The 19206-nt window shown below is 42.2% G+C and overlaps 1 protein-coding gene across 11 annotated transcripts in view; it reads right to left on the bottom strand.

Annotated features, from left to right (window-relative positions):
* SEC31A (SEC31 homolog A, COPII coat complex component) overlaps positions 1–19206 on the bottom strand; it is a 65270-nt gene that overhangs the window by 32340 nt on the left and 13724 nt on the right. For all 11 annotated transcript variants that reach the window (XM_030565030.1, XM_030565032.1, XM_030565033.1 and 8 more), the window contains exons 7-17: positions 17706–17848; positions 16376–16475; positions 13907–14068; positions 13568–13720; positions 11941–12174; positions 11214–11288; positions 8833–8883; positions 6000–6077; positions 4628–4694; positions 3453–3631; positions 25–151 (exon numbers count right to left, since the gene is read on the bottom strand). In XM_030565030.1, coding sequence (XP_030420890.1) covers positions 25–151; positions 3453–3631; positions 4628–4694; positions 6000–6077; positions 8833–8883; positions 11214–11288; positions 11941–12174; positions 13568–13720; positions 13907–14068; positions 16376–16475; positions 17706–17848 — 1369 coding nt within the window. The remainder of the gene's footprint in view (positions 1–24; positions 152–3452; positions 3632–4627; positions 4695–5999; positions 6078–8832; positions 8884–11213; positions 11289–11940; positions 12175–13567; positions 13721–13906; positions 14069–16375; positions 16476–17705; positions 17849–19206) is intronic.

The raw sequence follows: 19206 nt of genomic DNA, 5'->3' as shown, positions 1-19206 counted from the left end.
ACATCCATTCTTAAGTTTTCTTACCACAGAGAGCTGCAAATTCATCTGGCCTAGCATAAGTCAACACAGCAGCCAGCGCCTCTCTCCAGTTCTGCAAATCACATGACTGAACTATCTCCTTCCAGTTCTTTGTCACAACGGCAGTGATGAGCTGGGAAGCAAAGAGAAAGACTGAATGATATCTTTATAGAATCCCCATTCCTGACACCACATCATTTATATCTATGCTGTGTGCCCAGCCCCAGGGTATTTGGGACAGACACTTCACCATGACTCAACTAATCTGAAAGATTATGTAAATTCATGTTTAGATGGATCCAATGAAACTTAGAAACCAGGGCAAAGGCAACAGAGGACAGCAAGTATCCTTATTATAAAATTCACACCACATAATGTGACAATCAGGGCAAGGATGCCAGGGTGGGGGGGAGTGGCAGCCCCGCAGGGGCCCCCACGAGAATATAGTATTCTATAGTATTGCAACTTCTTTTTAAATGGAAGGGGCCCCTGAAATTGCTTTGCCCCAGGCCCCCTGAATCCTCTGGGTGGCCCTGGATCAGGGTGCAGATGTCCCAGGGGGAAAAAAAGAGAGTCTGAACCACAAAGAACAAACAATTGAATCAACTTATTGAATACAATATTATTATACTATAAACATGTATTGAATAAGATGTTTTCTGAAAGTTGGTAACACAGTGGTGATTTGCGTTACTGAGTGAGATACGCATGGGTAGCATGAAAAGTGTTACGTGTGTGCTGGAAATACGTTCCTAAAATGTGTTCAGACAAAGCAATCTGAGTAGAGCAGATAAACAGGTTTGTCCTAGACAAAGGAGTGTGGATTCACCAGTCTGCCAGGGTCAAGCTTTGCAAGCAAAGTACAACAGAAGTACATTTGCATCGAAGGTAAATAAAGTGATCAAACTAATTAAAAAAGCAAATTGACCAGGGGGTGAAAAAAGGGGCTTGGCGCCTTCAGCCTGAAGAACAAGCAGCAGGGGAGAGGAACTTCTTCTGTGCTTACTCTTCAAATAATACGTTTCAGAGGTTATTGTCTATAACAAGAAAGGGAGAGAACTCCTTAGGTGCCCATCACTGAGAGGACACAGGTACAGCACGCTTTGAGCCCGTAAAAGTTGGATCCCCTAGTCTGAAACGCTATGAATGCTGGTAATTTGATGTACATACAAAAACTGCTTAGGCAAAGAAAGATTCAGTTTTAGTCACTTTTCTTTTATAGTATGTTTTCTTTTGTTTTATTTGTAACCATACCTGTCCTCTTTCTCTTGGTTAGTATCACTTCAGTGTCTGTTCTTTGTTCATAAACTTATTCTTGTTTTATTACAAAGTCATCTCAGTGCTGTTGTATGGAAGTGTGAGCCTTAGCTAACCTAACATGCTGGTGTGTGTATTGTCTCTCTGGAGGCAGGGAACTTAATTTCTGTGAGTGTCCAGTGAGAGGGACTGGACACTGCAGGGAGATCTCTCTGGGGAACTCGAAAACTGGGGTTCACTGATTGTCACCTACAAGGCAAAGTTTAGGCTGGCGGAGTCCTGAAGAATTTGCTGGCAAGGGAGACAGGCTGATGTGTCAGAAAGCTGACACATACCTTATCAGCAGCAACACACTTACTCTTGCTAAGGCAGAGTGGGAACATGGTGGCTCACAGCTCTGGGTATTCTGAGTGCAACATCACATGGGTACAGTAATCAGCAAATTAGGGACACTGCAGGTGCTTTACAAATTTATTTTACAGTACAAGGTTAGCTTTATTTGGTTAAGAATTTAGTTATAAAACTTATGCACAACACAGGGTAAAGTGAGGGGCATCACTGATTTTGTTCCTAAACTGCATGCCAGTCAAACCTTTTAATTCCATTGTATTAAACTCTACGCCCCTGGTAGCCTACTTCATTGCAGTTAAAAGAGATTGCCCTAAGCAGCGGCAACCCAGATTTGCATCAACAATACTCTGTCCACTAACTGAACAACCCCACCCTTTGTCCTGTGAGCCAAACTGCCAGGATCTTGATAGTATTCAGTTTTTTCTTCCTTGCCTGGCTCTGCCCTCCAGTTACTCATCCACTTCAGATGGAATACTGATTTACTCTGCAGCTGTGTTGATATTTAGTGAACAAGGGCCTTGTAAGTAACACAATTGGGCATAGCAAACAGTTTGTATGACTTTAGAAGAAAAACAAAGGCAAGTAACTAATAAAAAAAACATGCAATGACAAATGTATCACTTATTTGCTAACAGAATGCATAGGTAAGGGATTGGTGTTCCACCGAATTGTCTTTCCCCAACGGATGGATTGCCAAAAGGAGTATTAGAAATACCAGAATGTCTGTTCTTTAAGCCTACTAAAGATATCTAGAAAAGGTCTCGGAGAGATGGACAGGTTTTCCCTCTTTACTCTTTCCCCAGACAAAAGAAATTGGAACTGCCCTTGCCCCAATCGGATCATAGGGAATGGCCAGTAAAGGCCCACTTAGAGACTTCAGATGGTGTGTTAGTGCTGGTCATGCTTTTCAGCCTTACACCCTGAGCCAGAAAAACACTGAGCAACCTGCTCAACTTTAAGCACAGGAGCAGTCCCATTTGAAGCCACTGCTCCCTGTTAAGCATGTGATTAAGTGCTTTGCTAATTCATGACCTTAGCATGAAGATAAAAAACCTGCTCTTTTCAATTTTCCCTCCTCCTACCACACCGTTAAATGCCTTTCCCTGTCAAAGGAACAGTGAGAAGCAAGAACTGAAATCCACTGTCAGTTTCAAAATGCCAACTTTGGTAACAGTGTGTCTTGATGGCTGCTCCTCTCACCTTCTGCTGACACTCTGACACAAGTGAGCAGCAGGAGGCAAAGAACTGAAGGAGCATTGCCAGCAAGGCAGAAGCTGCAGAGCACAAATAGCCAGATGTCCATATCACACTGTCTCACAGACGTTATGTGATTAGATCTGCTATTCTTAGATAACCTTTGTACACAGTAAAGCAAAACATCAGCAAAAATCTCTCCTCCAACTGACTGGACAGAAATTAACATAGTAAGTGTTGCAGCTGGAGTAACTACAGTACTTGCTAAAGATGGACAGATAAGAGACTGCACATACACTAAACACTGTTCAAACTAAATATTTATCCTTGTTCATCAGCAAGGATTCTTTTTACTCAGTGTGATCAACAAATTTTAAAAGGATGAGGAGAGAGAGTAGAAATAGGAGTAAAAGCTGCTCTTCGTCCTAGCTAATAAGCCCGTTCTCTGCTTAACAATACACAAAACAGAAAAACACCCCTTCATTCACAGATCCAATGAATGAATTTACTCTACATTCAATTCTCCTAGAAACAAATGTATATAGATAGCAAGAACCTTAACCATTTCAGGACTCTGCTGAAAGCCTGTACGCACAGATTTTGTTTTAGTTTTCAGTTGTAAAGCTACATACCCTGGTAATTTTGCTTTGCATCTTAGCAAAGTACTTTTTCTGCGTCCTCGACAGCAGCTCTTGTCCACCTGCTATGGCCAATATGATGGCATCAGCCATGCGATTATCATGTAAGCAGAGATCAACCGCACTTTCGAAGCTACCAGTCAGCAAAGCCTGGGTAATCAAACCATCAACATCTGCAACAGGAGGAATAATTTAGTTTTAAAAATTTCACTGCTTCAAAATAAAATAAGCGTTAAACATACAGTTATATAGGTGAGTCAAGTAGCAGCTTCTCTCTCACTCTGTGATGCTGGGCTGTTTTCTTCTCAAAGACCTTGATTCAGGAAAAAAATTAAAATTAAAGCACATGTTTAAGCTCATTGCTATTCAAGACAACACTTTCGTGTATGCTTATGTACTGTCCTCAATAGGGTGGATTTCCTGAATCAAGGCCAAAGAGCCTGCAGCCTTATCACTTTGCGCTATGATCCCAAGAGATCTCAAACGCACTTGGCCAGGCCATACCAGTACTAGGATAAGAGATCTCCAAGAATCACGTACTTCAGTGTCATAGGAAGTCCTGCTAGTATTTCACTAAACAGCACTCTTTCTTCTGAGTCAGTACTGAAACTATGACCCAGTGTATTTTGTCAGGGCTTCTTGAAGTGTTATCTTGTGGATGAGACGTACAAGAAAGGCCTTGAACTTCAGTGGTCACTAAAGATCCCCTGGGAGTGTTGGTAAAAATGAGGTGTTAACACCCATCTCCTGACCAAATCTGAACTCTGCTAACAACAGTTTCTCTACTAAACCCTTCTTCTAGTTTCAGTGACAACTGGTACAGGATCCTTCCTAAAAATCTGTCTAAAAGTAGAGTTGCTATATACAGTTAAAAAGGTGTCAAACTACCCAGAGGTGGATGCATTTCAGTGATGGGGGACACAATCCCTGTGTAATTCCTTGCTTTTCCTAACACAGGTGTTGCAGTACTTTGAGATTGTTGAGTGAAAGCTAACACAGATGTGCAAATAATTGAAATGCGGGTAAACAACAGACTCTCTGACATTCCCTAGGCAGAAGGCTCCATATAAAGAGAATTTAGGTAATACTACAGTTGTATCTCAATAATTAAAAATATTTGCAATATAAACATCAATATAACATCAATATCAATATAAACATGTTTTTACCTCCACTGACAGAGATGTTAAATGTTTCTTTTCCAGATGTCAGATCTTCAGTCTCCTCTTTTGTTTTCTAACAGAGAGGAAAAGTGCAGTTTTTCAGTCTATGCAAAGAATTTGGCTACATAAATCCATGTTTGAAGACATACACCTTACATTGGAGGGCATAGCATGCTTTCTTCAAGCCGTTCCGCAAGGGGCCACTAACTTAGAGCAAAAGAGCATTGTTATGCTCAGTGTTTCTACTCAGTGTCATTAACTTCCCCTGGCACCTGTACAAAGCAAATCTCTGAGCACTGCGGAAAAGCCCTGAACATATCCAGGGGTCTACCAAACTATGGACATGTACAAACATAAAAGCACATTGCTGACAGATCACTGGTGAGCATTATTAAAATTAGATGCAATTAGGGAAAAACACTTCAAAAACGTCAGGGTTCACTTCACTGGGAAGACGTTCATTTAAATATGTGTGCGAGTATTTAGACATTGTGAGCAATTACTTGGACAACAAGGTACAGCCTTGGGATTTCCACGCATGAATGCACAGAATAATAGTAATAAAAAAACCCTCCAGAAAGTTTAGCTAATTAATCTTCACAGCCTGTGAGGAGTGCAGATGATAACATCCTCATTTTACAAAGGGGAACCAAAAAGTTAAGTCACCTGCTCAAGGTGTCAGGGTGAGTCAATGTCCAAGCATCTAATTGCTCCAGCAGGATGCATCAGATTGGTATGTACCGCTTTTTAAATAAGCATAGCCTTTTTGCGGGGAAAAATATATCTGTATGTTAATGCTACCCACCTAACACTTAACTTCACTGCACAGAGATCTGGGGCTTGATCCTGCAAGGTCCTGGGCACCCTGGCTCAATCCAGCAAAGCATTTAAGCATATGCTTAGCTTTGGACACTGAAATGAGACCACTCACATGCTGAAAATTAAGCACATGCTTAAAAATGCTTTACTGGATAAGTGCCAGAGCATTCAGCAGCCTCTACAATAGAACTGTGTATGATCTTTTAGTTAAAAAAAAACAAAACCCAAAAAACAACAACTATCTCAAATCCGATGTTAAAATCTACGCACAACATGTTAATTTTGGAATTTAAAATGAAATTCATATCGAAATGCATACTACCCAGTGGAAGCCTCCTTCACACATTAGTTTGCAACCTTTTCATAGCGTGGACCAAACCTGAACAGAGAAACTGCTTATTGACTGCGTCCCCTCTCATTTGCCATTGTGCAAATATGCACAGGTACAATACTCACAGAGAGAGAACATTAGAAAGACCCACTAGAAAGGAAATGAGCTGTTAAGGCAGTGGGTAAGCGCGTGATAACCAACATAGTTAATACAGAAGCCAACACTTACCTCTCCCAAGAATGGCTCTTCAGTAGATTGGCTATCTTCACCATTACTTTGTACTGATTGGTCAGATTCTTTAAGAGCCTTTTGCAGAAAAGGGAAGATGGCATTTGGAAAAAGTTTGCAGGGGAAAGTGAAAGAGAGAAAGATACTCAGCACTGAAGAACACAGATTAAAAGGAACATGAGCCAACAATATACAGAGCGAGTCTGTCAAGAGCAGAACTCCATTTGCAGAAATGTAAATGTCTTCACTTCCTCCGTTTTCCCCACTAACAAAAGCCATACTTAGGCCACATCTACGCTACAACAGCACAGCTACAGCACTGCAGGTTTGCCATTGTAGCTGCTGTAGTGTAGATGCTTCCTACGTCTACAGAAGCGATTTTTCCACCGATGTAGACAATCCACCTCTCTGAGAGATGGTAGCTATGCTGATGGAAGAACTGTGTCGATCAAATTACACTGCACAGGGCATGGAGTTTTTCACAGCCCTGAGCAATGTAGCTAGGTCAATATAATTTTTAGGTGCAGACCAGGCCACAGTTTTCCAATTAGCCATCTGAACACATGTAGCCACTTTTTTAAAATTTGACATTTATTGATGGTAGCCAAAAGAGCATGTGCACGATAATGATATGAAGGGTGTCTGTAACAGACTGACAAAGAAGAGAGTGTGAAGCAGAGAACGTATGGAGAGGGCATATTTCATTACCACTTTGGATCACTAAGAAAAAAAAGATGCATATTCAGTGCAAGCCATTCTTACAAGAAAGCTGCGGGAATCTCAGATTCAGTCCCACATGCTGAAAATTAAACCATTAGACCAAATCCTTCTCTGTAATGCAAACAGGTATCCTAGGGGAGAAAAGTGTGGCCAGGCACTGCAGGGAAAGCCCTAATTAGTTCCTGCCACCCCAGCCCCAATCAGAGGAAATGGGTTGGGGCTGGATCACTAGCTAGGCCTGTCCCGGAAAATGGCCACACCTGCCCACCTCATTAACAGGGGCTAAAAGCTTGCAGGGGAGGAGTACACTCAGAAGGAGCCTGTTGCCACTGAGGCCTGTGCTAGGCCAAACCTGTAAATAAGCTATTTACAGATAGTTGGGGCGGGGGGGGGGGGGGAAGAGGGGAGAGAATGGACATAGGAATAAAGAGCATGGATGTTGCACCAGCTTGAAGTGGTCCTGACTGGGAAGAGGGGCCAGGAGGCTGAACCCAGCGGGGCGCACTGAGCACCCCGTTACAAGAAGGGCCTAGCTTCAGGCCTGCTAATGCATCATATTCACTCTGGGAAGAGTAGGCAGCCAGGGCCGGTGCAACCATTTAGGCGATCTAGGCGGTCGCCTAGGGCACTGGCATTTGGGGGACGTCATTTTCTTCAGCAGCGACCACAGCAGCCAGATCTTCAGCCACCCCAGCCGTTGCCGGCATTTAGGCGGAGGGAGCTGGGGCAGGGGGGTGCGGGGAGGGCCACCTGCAGCAAGGGGAGGGAGTGGGGTGCAGCACGCAGGGGAACTCCCCGCCCCAGCTCACTGCTGCCCCACCTCCTCCCCGAGCACGCTATGGCCGCTTCACTTCTCCTGCTTCCCAGGATTGCAGCGCTTAAACTGATTGGCTTAGCGCCGCAAGCCTGGGAGGCGGGAGAAGTGAAGCAGCAACGGCGTGCTTGGGGTGCTCGTGCGTGGAGCAGGGGTGAGCTGGGGTGGGAGGGGGTGCCTCAAGGCAGAGGGTGGGGAGTTGCTGCGGGGGGGGGCACCTCAGGGCGGAGGGGGAGCTGCCGCAGCGGGGGGAGGGGGCGGCGCACCTCAGGGCGGAGGCGCAAGGAGAATGTTTCGCACTCTAGGCGAAACTTCCATGCACCAGCCCTGTAGGCAGCCCCCTCTATCAGTATCCTGCAATGTACAGCACACACTAGCCAGGGCCACAAACTGCTCTTCTTGACAGGAGCAAAGCACGCTGCCTAGCAGTGCATTCCCTGTCTTCTCCCACCCCTACAATCCTGGACCTGGACGGTCCCTAGATCATTGTTGTGGCGAGAGCTCCCTTCCCCAGCTCCCTCATTCCATATGATAAGGGCAGGATTCCCCCTACTGTCTGTCTCCAAAGTGATGAGCACTTAGATGCCACAGATTATATTTCCCTCTGCAACTCCTGTTAAGAGTTCACAACACTTGGTTTTAGCAGATGTTTAAGGGAAGATAGAAATTGCAATATAAGTAGTGATTGCCTACAACAACCATGACTTGCTGAGAATGTGGGTCTGCAGAGTGAAAGAGAGAAGAGGAGCTGTTTATTTCTGAGCTAGCTACTAAGGTTGTTATTTACTACTTGCTTTCCAGGGTGGTTCTTCCCCCAACACCTTGCAATTCTTTTTGTTAATGATCCGGAGGCTGCAGAGATTGCCTGACAACAGGAAGGATACGACACCTTTCTACACCCACAGACAACAAACATTGTAATGGACACTACAAAAGCATTAAAAAAGCAACCAATATGGAGGAGCAAAGAAACCCCACAAAACTCATGTCAAGATTAATTTCTCTCCCTGCAGACAGAGATCCTAAAACAAAAACGCACCAGTAACTGTTAACTGGGTGATAAGAAATAAAACTAACTAATGATATTCACACAGTTCTAGTGCCAGAGATTTCAGGGACTTTTTAAAATATGAACTTTCATATTTTATGTGGAAATTGTAAATTTACAACATGCTCATAATCTCAGTCATTCATATGTTCTGGTATAACTATTGAGTCAAAAGAGAAATGATTCTTACCTAGCACATTTTTGTTATATTAATGTGACAAAAAAGATTTTTGTTGTTTTTGTTTGCTTACCTCCTCTAGTTTGCCATCTACAAGATTCTCTTTATTCAGAGCTGAAGTAATCTACAAAACAAATAAGATTTATTAGAGAAGTAGTTTTCTCTCTTACTTTAGGGTATGTAGCAAGTGTTAACATTTCACAGGTCACCATAAATTGGAGATGAGATAAGGCCCTGATTGCATGAGAGTTGAAACCATGCTAGAACGTTTCCCTGATCATTGTGCAGAGGAATTTACTTTGAGACCCATGCTAACCAAACCGTGATGGAACTGACCGCTTCTAAAGGTTAAAATCTTCTTGGATTTTAGCTATCTGGGGCAGAGACTGTGTCTTCCCTTGTGCTGCACAATAGGGCCCCAATCCTGATTGGGACTTCTGAGTTCTACTGTAGTAATAAAATAATAAAAACAATATTATTACAGCTCTCAGGGGGAAAAAGATCCCTATCCTTAGTGATTAGGGAAACTGGATTTTGTTAGGATTATTTGAACCACCACACGACAATGCGTCAGGGTAGGATTTTCAAACAGGCGGAAGAGTTCAGACACCTACCTCTCATTGACTTTCAATGTGAAGTGGGTGTCTGACTCCTTTAGATCTCTTTGAAAATCCCAACCTAATGTATAAATAAAGAGTTAAAATACAGATTGGAAAAGCATTAGTCTAGCAGCTGGACAGGATGGCTTTTCTAATACCACTAATCTCATCTGATTACTTCTAGTTCTACAGGTTGAACAGTATCCATAGAGGCTGTGCTAGTCCGTAAATTTAGCTTAATGCACAAGTTTTTTTCTAGACTCATTTTTATTTACATTACTGTAAATACAGCAATGAAAAGTGATATTCCAGAAGTTCCCTTGGTTTGGCCAGAGTGCCAGACCAAAAAATAATAAAATAAAGCCACATGCTACTAGAAGTTCATTCTGGCAAACTGACACCAACTGCTCTTTTTATATTAGTGATAAAGTAAGGAACCTAAAAATATTAAAGAATAAGTTATTTTTTGTTGTCAAGACTAAGACTAGTCAGTCACTCTGTATTGTTTCAACTCACTAGATAACATGAATTCAGTTTACAGTGCAATTCTTGCTGAAAACTGGCTCTCTTTCAGACACACTTTTAAGTTTGGAGGTGCTACAGATTGCAAAATTGAGTCAAGTGTTTGTACCAACTTAGTTAAAATTAAAGAAAAGACAAACTGGAGATTTCAAGGAGGCAACACTGTTCTACTGCAAAAGGTGAAGAATGAAGCATTGAGAAATAAAGGTGATGGCTTGAAAAGCAGGCTCAGAAAAGCATGCCAGAAAACCGGAAACCTGATTGAAAAGTGAACCTGGTGGTTCCGGTCAGGACTGCTGCCTGAGCTGTTGACTGGTTGGTTGGTGGCGCCAGGGCTGGCAGGCTCCCTCTTAGCCTCCATGCCATCTGGTTCTCAGGAAGCAGCCAGCATGTCCCCCTTCCGGCTCCTACATGTAGGGGTCTCTCTCTGCACGCTGCTCCTGCCTGCAAGCACTGCTCCTGCAGCTCCCATTGGCCAGAAGAGCTGCGGGGGCGGTGCTTGCAGAGAGGGGCAAAGCGCGAAGCCACATGCCCACCCTCCCCCTGGGGCGCGTTGGCCTCTTCCGGGAGTGGTGTGGGGCCACGGTAGGCAGGGAAACTACCTTAGCCTCGCTGCACCGGCCACCAACCGGGAGCTGCCGGAGGTAAGTGCTGCCCAGCACGATGCCACACCCCAACCCCATCCCAGAGCCAGCGCCTCACACCCCCTCCTGCACCCCAAACCCCTGCCCCTCTTCCCAGAGCCAGCACCCTGTACTCCCTCCTGCCCCAGCCTGGAGCTCCCTCCTGTATCCAAACTCCCTCCTAAAGCTTGCACCCCCACCCCTCCTGCACCCCAACCCCTTGCCCCAGGCTCAGCCCAGAGCCCCCTCCCACATGGCCCCAGCTCAGAGCACGTACTCCCTCCCCAACCCCCTCCCCCAGTCCAGTGACAGTGAGTGACAGGGAGGAGGGTGTAGAGGGAGGGGGAGCGGAGCCTCGGGGAAGGGGCAGGGTAGATCCTGGATGGCCCTTAGATTAAAAAAAGTGATCCTGGGCGTAAAATGATTGGAGACCACTAGTTTATAGGATAGTAATTGTAATATAGTAGTTATCACAGGGTCATAACTGCATCCTGTGATAATACCGGTTTAACTGAATTATCAGGAAGCATACTACAGAAAAATGTTATGTCCTCTTACGTGCTCTGTTTTGTTACTGCCATTCCAACTTTCAATCCACATGCCAAATAATATAAGCACCTCAACTTCTGACCCTGTCTCTAATATTTTATATTTCAATATATTCCTCAGTATACATACTTAATACATACACAACTTTCAAGCAGATTTACCTTTTGCCCTAAGTCATCTTTCCTGTACCCCAAAAGTTCAAGGTATTTGCCACGAGAATCTTCTTCAAAATTCACCTTTAAAAAACCAAAAAACTATTAGTCAAAAGAAGCATGTTTTCATTTTCCCCATTGTAATTTCGACTGATGTGTAACCATGTATTGGAAATCAATGATTAAGCAAAATGTGTTAAAAAGAAAGAACTTAATTGTGGACTCTGAGGACCAGGCCTCTGAAGATAGCTATGTCTAGTAACTGGACCTCTTCAACTTCCATTCAGTTCTTATTCTGAAAACACAAAAAGTCATAACTAATAACAGGGAGTGTATTTTACCTTACCAAATACTAAACCTGAAATCTCTCATTACCTGACCTAGTATAAAGATGTACCAATACTAGGCTAGTGGTTAAATTATGTCAAACCGTCCCCAGAATCTGTAGCTCTTTGTTTCTGCTAGAGCATCTTTTAAAGAGCAGACCCGAAAGCATACCTATTTCAAATATTTCTTGTCCTGCCACCAGTCATCTCTTTTGATCAAGTATATGGATTATTTGATGCCATTTTCAGAATCTAATCTCATTCTACTGTACAAACTAGAAATTGCCTCATTATCTTTACACAGTGTTTTCTGTTTAAAATGTTTTACCATGCACTGAGAACCACTTTTAGTATTGGTTTTAAGAGGCTGGGGAATCCTTTAATATTCAGACACATCTGAAAAACATTACCTTTAAGAAAGACCACACATTCTTCTCAAAATCAGTCTGGGCAGCTTCTATTTTTTTCTGACAGTAGTTGATGAAGCCTTCGGACTGCACAGCTTCTTGCAGCTGATCTGAGCGGTTCAGAAACTCTCTCTCTGTGACAACTTGACTCACATACACGTGGTGCTGCAGCTGCTGCTGCTCAGGTCCTTGTTGATGAGACTTTATATTCTCAAATGTAACTAGCTTCCCTCCAAACTGTAATTTAATAAATAATGTACCAAATATTACAAGGTATTTATACAATGCACACACATTTATACACACACGTTATATATTACTTACACACACATTTTCTCTCGATTCGTTGCCCCAATCCTGCAAACACTTACACATGTGAGTGGTCCCATTGAACTCATTGTGACTACTAACAGTAGTGAAATTGCTCATTTGCATAAAAGTTTGTAGGAACACAGGCTCAGACCGATAGCTCTTAAGAACAGGGACAGTATATTTGCACATGTAACACAATGGGGCTCTAATCTTGACTGGGGCTTCTGATGCTGCTATAATTAATTGTTAAATAATAAAATTATGCATACACATATGGCATGATAAGTGCTACCTGAAAACAATCATAAAAATGTGCAATGCTACCTTAGACAGCACACAACTGGCAGATTAGAAAGACAGAAATAAAAGTGGCAGAGAAAGAACCAAGATTTGGATAGCAGGAAAAGAAGAAGAAATAGAAGAAGAAGAAAAATAAGTAACTGATTTGGCTTTAAATGACGTCACTATAATATAAAGCAAAAAACCCACATACATCCAAATTTCTCAGTTAGCTCATAGAGAACTAGGATGAGCTAATGGGAATCAACATCCCAAAGTACAGTTAGAAGGATATATTAATTGTTTCCAAAACAACATGAATTATACCCTAATGGAGATGTCAAATTTCACTTTAACCTATGAATCAGAGAACATTATGTTGAGACTAGATCAGTATTTTGGCAGATATCTGTTCTGAGTCAGGGTTCAACACTGAGAGAACAAACACCTAGTACATTCCAGTTATCAGTTAAAAAAACTCTGTAACTTAGAAGTAAGTGAAAAATGAAGTTATAGAACAGATGGCTCTGCTCTCAGTGGAACCTTGCTAAAACTCACTTGGCTAATCTATGACTTTGATTGATATATATATATATATATATATATATATATATATATATATATATATATATATATATATATAAACAACAAAACTTGGCAGTCTCACTCTTCTTCTCAGCAAAGACTTAACAGCAGAGAGGTCTCATACACTTCAAAGCTGTTACTAAACACAGAGTGTATTTACTATGCAGTGTAGTTCATAACTGAAAACTAAAGTACACATAGCAAAGTAAATTAACTAAGTGTATAGTGATGCAGCACCCATAAAAATTATTTTATAACATATTTATTCACTTGGCTGCCAAATGCAAAACGTAGTACTCCACAGTGGACTTCCCAGTCATTACTGCAAATGAGTGAAGCTGTCTTGTAATGCAATATGGCACCCCTTCTACACTGCCTGCAGAGAATATATCAGAAATGTTACCGCAAAGTCAATTTTGCCCACTCAGATGCCTACAAAGGGGCTCTCACTTACTGAAAACGATGCACCCACAGGCCGTCGGACCCATTTGGGGGGCTTCTTTAATGGTAGAACAGTGCTCTGAGGAGTTGTCTGCTGTGGAAGATGCAACGGAGGGAGGGGCTGCCCCGTGCCAAATGGATCAAGATTCCCAAAGGAGGATGAAAGCTTTAAAGAGAAAGAAATTGATTGCACATTTCCTGCAGTATTCAACGTTAAGATACATATTTGTACATGATAATTATTCAACAGTCTAGTGCACTACTTTGGCAGTCAATGCTACCGCCATTTTCAAATACTGTCACATGAAACAAACTATTTTCTTCTCCAACTTCACATTACGTTTTTCAATACCTTGTCTACCTGTTTCTGCCTCAAACCATCTGTGCTCCCTCCCATGATGGAGTAAATGCTGATCCGTCCATCAAAAGAAGCAGCTGAAAGGATAGCGGGGTTTCTGGGACACCACTGAACGTCAAAGCACCATTGGGTATTTGTGGGAAGTTCGTACAACACCTGTGCCAAAACAGAGTTTGATGAAACAGTATTAACATAATGAACGACATTGTAGACCCTAATGTGTCACTAAAGATCCTGTGTCAGTAGGATGGGTAACCACACTCTGAAACAGGATTATGGTCTCCTGCTTTAAAATCATCTCCACGGGACAAGAGAAAGGAGGGGCTAAAAACTGTAGCTGAAGGCTTTCAAGAGAAGAATGATGGCTCTGTGGTTAAGGTGCTGGAATGCTATTCAGGAGATCTGGCTTCTGTGCCCACCTCTGCCACAGACATCTTGCACAACCCTGGGCTAGTCACTTAGGGTAATTATTTCAAAACCTAAGGGATTCAGGAGCCTAAATCCCATTGAAAATGATGCTATGTTTCTCAGCTGAGAACTGTTGGCTTCCCACTTTGATTCAACAGAGCCATGACCTGCTGCTGATCAGGGCACAGCATAAGGCCAATTGCCTTGGAATGAGGTCATGATTGGAAGAATGAGGTATAGCTTAACCTTGGGAGAAGTCTGTTTACTTATGCTGACTTTCACCGATGTTCTATGCACAGTTTTGGGTCTTTTGGCATTATGACAACATCCATAGGAAGGTGTTAGGGCACATTTCAAATAGCCAGAGAAAATGTAGTCATATTTTAAAACTATGTTTCCATGACTCAATGAGTTTCTCTTGTATTATATAGTAACTATGGGAGCCCTCTGTTGGGCGAAAAACTACCTGCTTACTTCCCATAGATTTTAATCAAAGGTTCAAATCTACTGAATAAAGAATCCACATCGTTTTAAAAAGCTGTTCAGTTAAAAACCTGCAAGGAATGTAATTATTAAAGCTTCTATTAGTTTTCCATGAATACAATCAGATATTAATTCTTACCACTTCTACAGCAAATACAAAATAGTGTTTGGTTGAAAATGCTTTGTAGCGTTAAAAAAAAAAAGGGGGGGGGAGAGAAGAAATATGAATTCCCATCCAACAAAGCTGAAACATGCTTAACTTCAGTTGGACTACGCACCTGCTTAACATTAAGCATGTGCTTAAGTGCTTTGCCAAATCAGAGCCATAAAGATGTAGGTATAAAAACATCTGTATTAGAGTAGGGTACTGCCATTTAAATGGTGGAGTAAGAAATGACACAATCAATACTAATTTGATTTCTCCCCCAAATCAGAGTTCTCATGCATAGCTTTGAAGGGATGCAGTCAAGACAAAAACCCATGGCCAGGAAGCCCCAACACCTTCAAAACCTCCTTCCTCAGAGTAGGAGCAAAGAAAGCAGGTCCTTTCAAATACCCCACTTCATGGGGCCCAAAGCAGATAGTGAGCAGGTGTTTGGCCTACAAGGCTTTCACATGTGCAAGGAAAAGGGTTCAGGGTTCTCATATGCAGGGCTGAAAGTAGGCTGGTATGGTGTACTGGTAAGAAGCAGCCGCCGGTAGTGGCTCATAAAAGGCTGATATTACCATCGCTGCCCCTTTTGTGCCCCCTAAGGGCCACCGACGGTGGGGGGCAAAAGGGGCATCTGCCCTGTGGCCTGGCAGTTTAAAAGGGCCCAGGGCTTCTGGCCACCACTGTTGCTACCGCAGCAGTGGCCAGAGCCCCGGGCCCTTTAAATTGTCGCCAGAGACCCAAGTGGCGCTGGGCAGCACGGAAGGGCTGGCTGGGGAGGCTGACCCTCAGGCCCGACCCATCCCCCCGAGGCCCTGCCCCTTCTGGGGGCCTGGAGCTGAACCCCTGTACCAGTATTTTATCTTACTTTCACCCCGCCCATACAGATCCCAGATTTTTGGCTCATGGTTTCTTTGGATTGCAAAGAACAGCAGGTATGTCAAAAAACACACCTCAAGGAAACCATGGACAAAAAAAACAAGAGCCCATAGGCAGGTGCACTTCACAAAGTTACTTTTAGCAGAGGCAGATTAAATGGATAAAACTGAACTGACACTGTCCCTTCAGTGAACCATAAGAGCGAGCAGGGTACAAGTCTTGTTTTGTTCTGGTTTATAATATATATGGCTGACAGTAGCAGCTAACACTTCCAGGTTTTAAAGAGGTCACCTTTGTATAAGACTGACCCATTTTTTCTCAGTTGGGTTGTGTACACAAAATGTTTGGGGTCAAAGAACACAGCTTTGGTATGAAGGGCACAGTGTAAAACAAATATGAACTACTTTTAAAAAAATATTTTGCTCACAACACTGTATCATCTATGCACAAAGTCAATATGTTCTCCACTACTCTCCACAACAAATGTAATGCAAAGAATCTTTCTCTGTTTATGACCTTTAAAAGTGGTTTGCATACAATACCTCCCCTGTATTAGGGTTAGAGCAGAGAATCTTAGCATCCTTTCCACAGCTGAGTAACAGCTCAGAATCTGCCATACTCCAAGCAATGGTCAAAATACCCCTGTGTGAAAAGCCATAGTAAGAAAATATTAATATAAATGCATGATGATTAATGAGGCACCCTCATTAGCACACATCTAGATTACCTGGCCACTTCATCTTTAAATGCCAAGTCCCCTGCCACCCCAAATTATGTTGAGAGAGTAGAGAAGGTGCTGCCAACATTTGTTTTATTGAAATAGATTTTTTCCACTTTCTGCACAAGGAGGCATGACAGTATAGCCACAGGCTAAGGGCACAATCCAGAAAGGTACCTGAAAGCCAAAGACTATATCCATTGATAAAAGCAAGGATATCAAAGGTAGATTGTGTAATAAAATGTCACACTAATACCTGAGTCGGAAAATTGCAGGATAAGAACTGTGACTAATACTTGTGGCAATCTTCTTTTTAGTACCAAAGGGTCAACATTAGCACAGTCAACATCCGCATTTTCTGAGAGTGCTTGCAACACAGTTTTTTGCTGCCCTCCATCCTTGAAAGCAGTGAACTCCTGTCCACCATTTTCACACCACTGTACACCAGGTCAGCCAAGGTTTAGGGGAGAGTTAGTGAAAAGATTCATTAGAATACACCCCAAATTTCAGCAACTCATTTTGGATTAGAAAGTGCATAGGAGAGTTTGTATGGGTGCATAAAAGCAGCAAAGAATCCTGTGGCACCTTATAGACTAACAGACATTTTGGAGCATGAGCTTTCATGGGTGAATACCCACTTCGTCAGATGTATGACATTCACCCACGAAAGCTTATGCTCCAAAACGTCTGTTAGTCTATAAGGTGCCACAGGATTCTTTGCTGCTTTTACAGATCCAGACTAACACGGCTACACCTCTGTATGGGTGTGGGATCTTTAGATTACCCAACCCCTCATGCAGAAGTGGAGCGCAGCTGCTGCTTATTTTGCACCTTTGCAATCGGTTTACATACATTTATGTTTGAGACTTTCTTCTCAAAGGAAACAGCTAGAAATGTACTTTTTAAAATTAAAGCTGGGATCCTCCTTCACAGTTCTAGCTCCTTAAAACCAGCATGGCCCATTGGCACAGATTTGCTGTATCACTAAAAGTACAGATTAAGGATTACAGTAGCTGCTAAAGCATCTGCCTTGGAGCTTAAAATTGGGATGGCATTAATACCAACTGATAGAGAGTTGTGTACAAACCAAGATTAGAATGGGGAAAATGGCTAAACAATAAACAAAACTCCAGATTTACAGTCGACATAAATACCTTGTATGGTTTTCCAAAACACGAAGAGGAGAAGAAGCAAACCTAAGATCCCACATCTGAATTACAGGCAACCTGTCATCTTCAGAAGCCAGGACCATCTGTGTAGCCACATCAGGGTGCCAAGCCAAGTCTGAACAGTGCATCTGATAGAGAAAGTAGTGTTAGACCACAGGATAATTAAGCAGAGCTATAAAAAAAAGGAACCCTCTAAAACAGAAGCATGGAGAATGCTGGCTGGAGCGTGGCCCTGTTTATTCCCATTTTGACACTGTATTCTTCTGTAACTAGACCGGTGGCTCTCAACCTTTGCAGAGTACTGTATCCCTCTCAAGAGTCTGATTTGTCTTGCATAACCCCAAGCTTCACCTCACTTAAAAACTACTTGCTTACAAAATCAGACACAAAAATACAGAAGTGTTTCAGCATGTTATTACTGAAAAATTACTCTCTCATTTTACCATATAATTATAAAATAAATCAATTGGAATATAAATTACATGTCAGTGTACAGTATATAGAACAGTATAAACAAGTCATTGTCTATATGAAATTGTAGTTTGTACTGACTTCGCTAGTGGTTTTTATGTAGCCTGTTGTAAAACTAGGCAAATATCTAGATGAGTTGATGTACCTCTGCGTACCCTCACAGGCACACAGTCTAGTTTAGTGGTTCTTAACCAGGAGTATCAGCCAGGTTACACCATGATTAGATCAAAATTCTCTCCTCTTTTTCAAAACAAAGAACTGACAAATGGAATAAGCCCCCAACCCAGCTCCCAGAATGCTGATTTAATAACATCGGGAATGCTACTTGAGTTTAGCGTTTCAAAGGCTAGCTCAAAAGGACACTCATGTGGTTTGTGTCCAAAACATATGTTTTAATACAACAAATACAGCAAAACCCTTACATACATATTTTAATGAAATTAAAAATATATAGATTTTAATGAAAACCACTTGTTAGCATGCAACTAGTCCCTTGCAAACACTACAGCATTGTGCTGGAGTCCAAAGGTGAAACAAGCTATGCTGAGAAACTGGCAAAACACAGATTGTGAAAAGTAAATTAGATGAAGACTGGAGGTCTAAGATGTTATTAGTAACTCATATAAGCAACAACTTGTTTGTTAAGTATATTTTTAAACTGCTAGTTCCTCTTAAAAGTTTTAGAGGCTGTAAATCATTTATCAATATAAATATTTGCAATCACTGATTAATAATTTCCTTTAATAAATTTGTTCATAAATGTAAGATGCCTAACTATAAACACGAACAATTATTTAACCAGAGACTACAACTGTGACCCGTATGACCGAAGAAGAGCCCTGTGGCGCTAGAAAGCTTGTCTCTCTCACCAACAGGAATTGGTCCAATGAAAGATATTACCTCATTCCTCACCCCCTTGTTTTTCCTCATACCCTGGAACCAACATGGCTACAAAAACGCTGCAAACAACAAGGGGATAGTCAGCCTTATGTGGAATATTCACTTGTGCTACTGA

This window comes from Gopherus evgoodei, chromosome 5 (genome assembly GCF_007399415.2).
Source record: "Gopherus evgoodei ecotype Sinaloan lineage chromosome 5, rGopEvg1_v1.p, whole genome shotgun sequence".
Classification (NCBI taxonomy): domain Eukaryota; kingdom Metazoa; phylum Chordata; order Testudines; family Testudinidae; genus Gopherus; species Gopherus evgoodei.
Note: the sequence above shows the minus strand (reverse complement) of the source record. Positions and strands in the feature narration are given on the sequence as shown.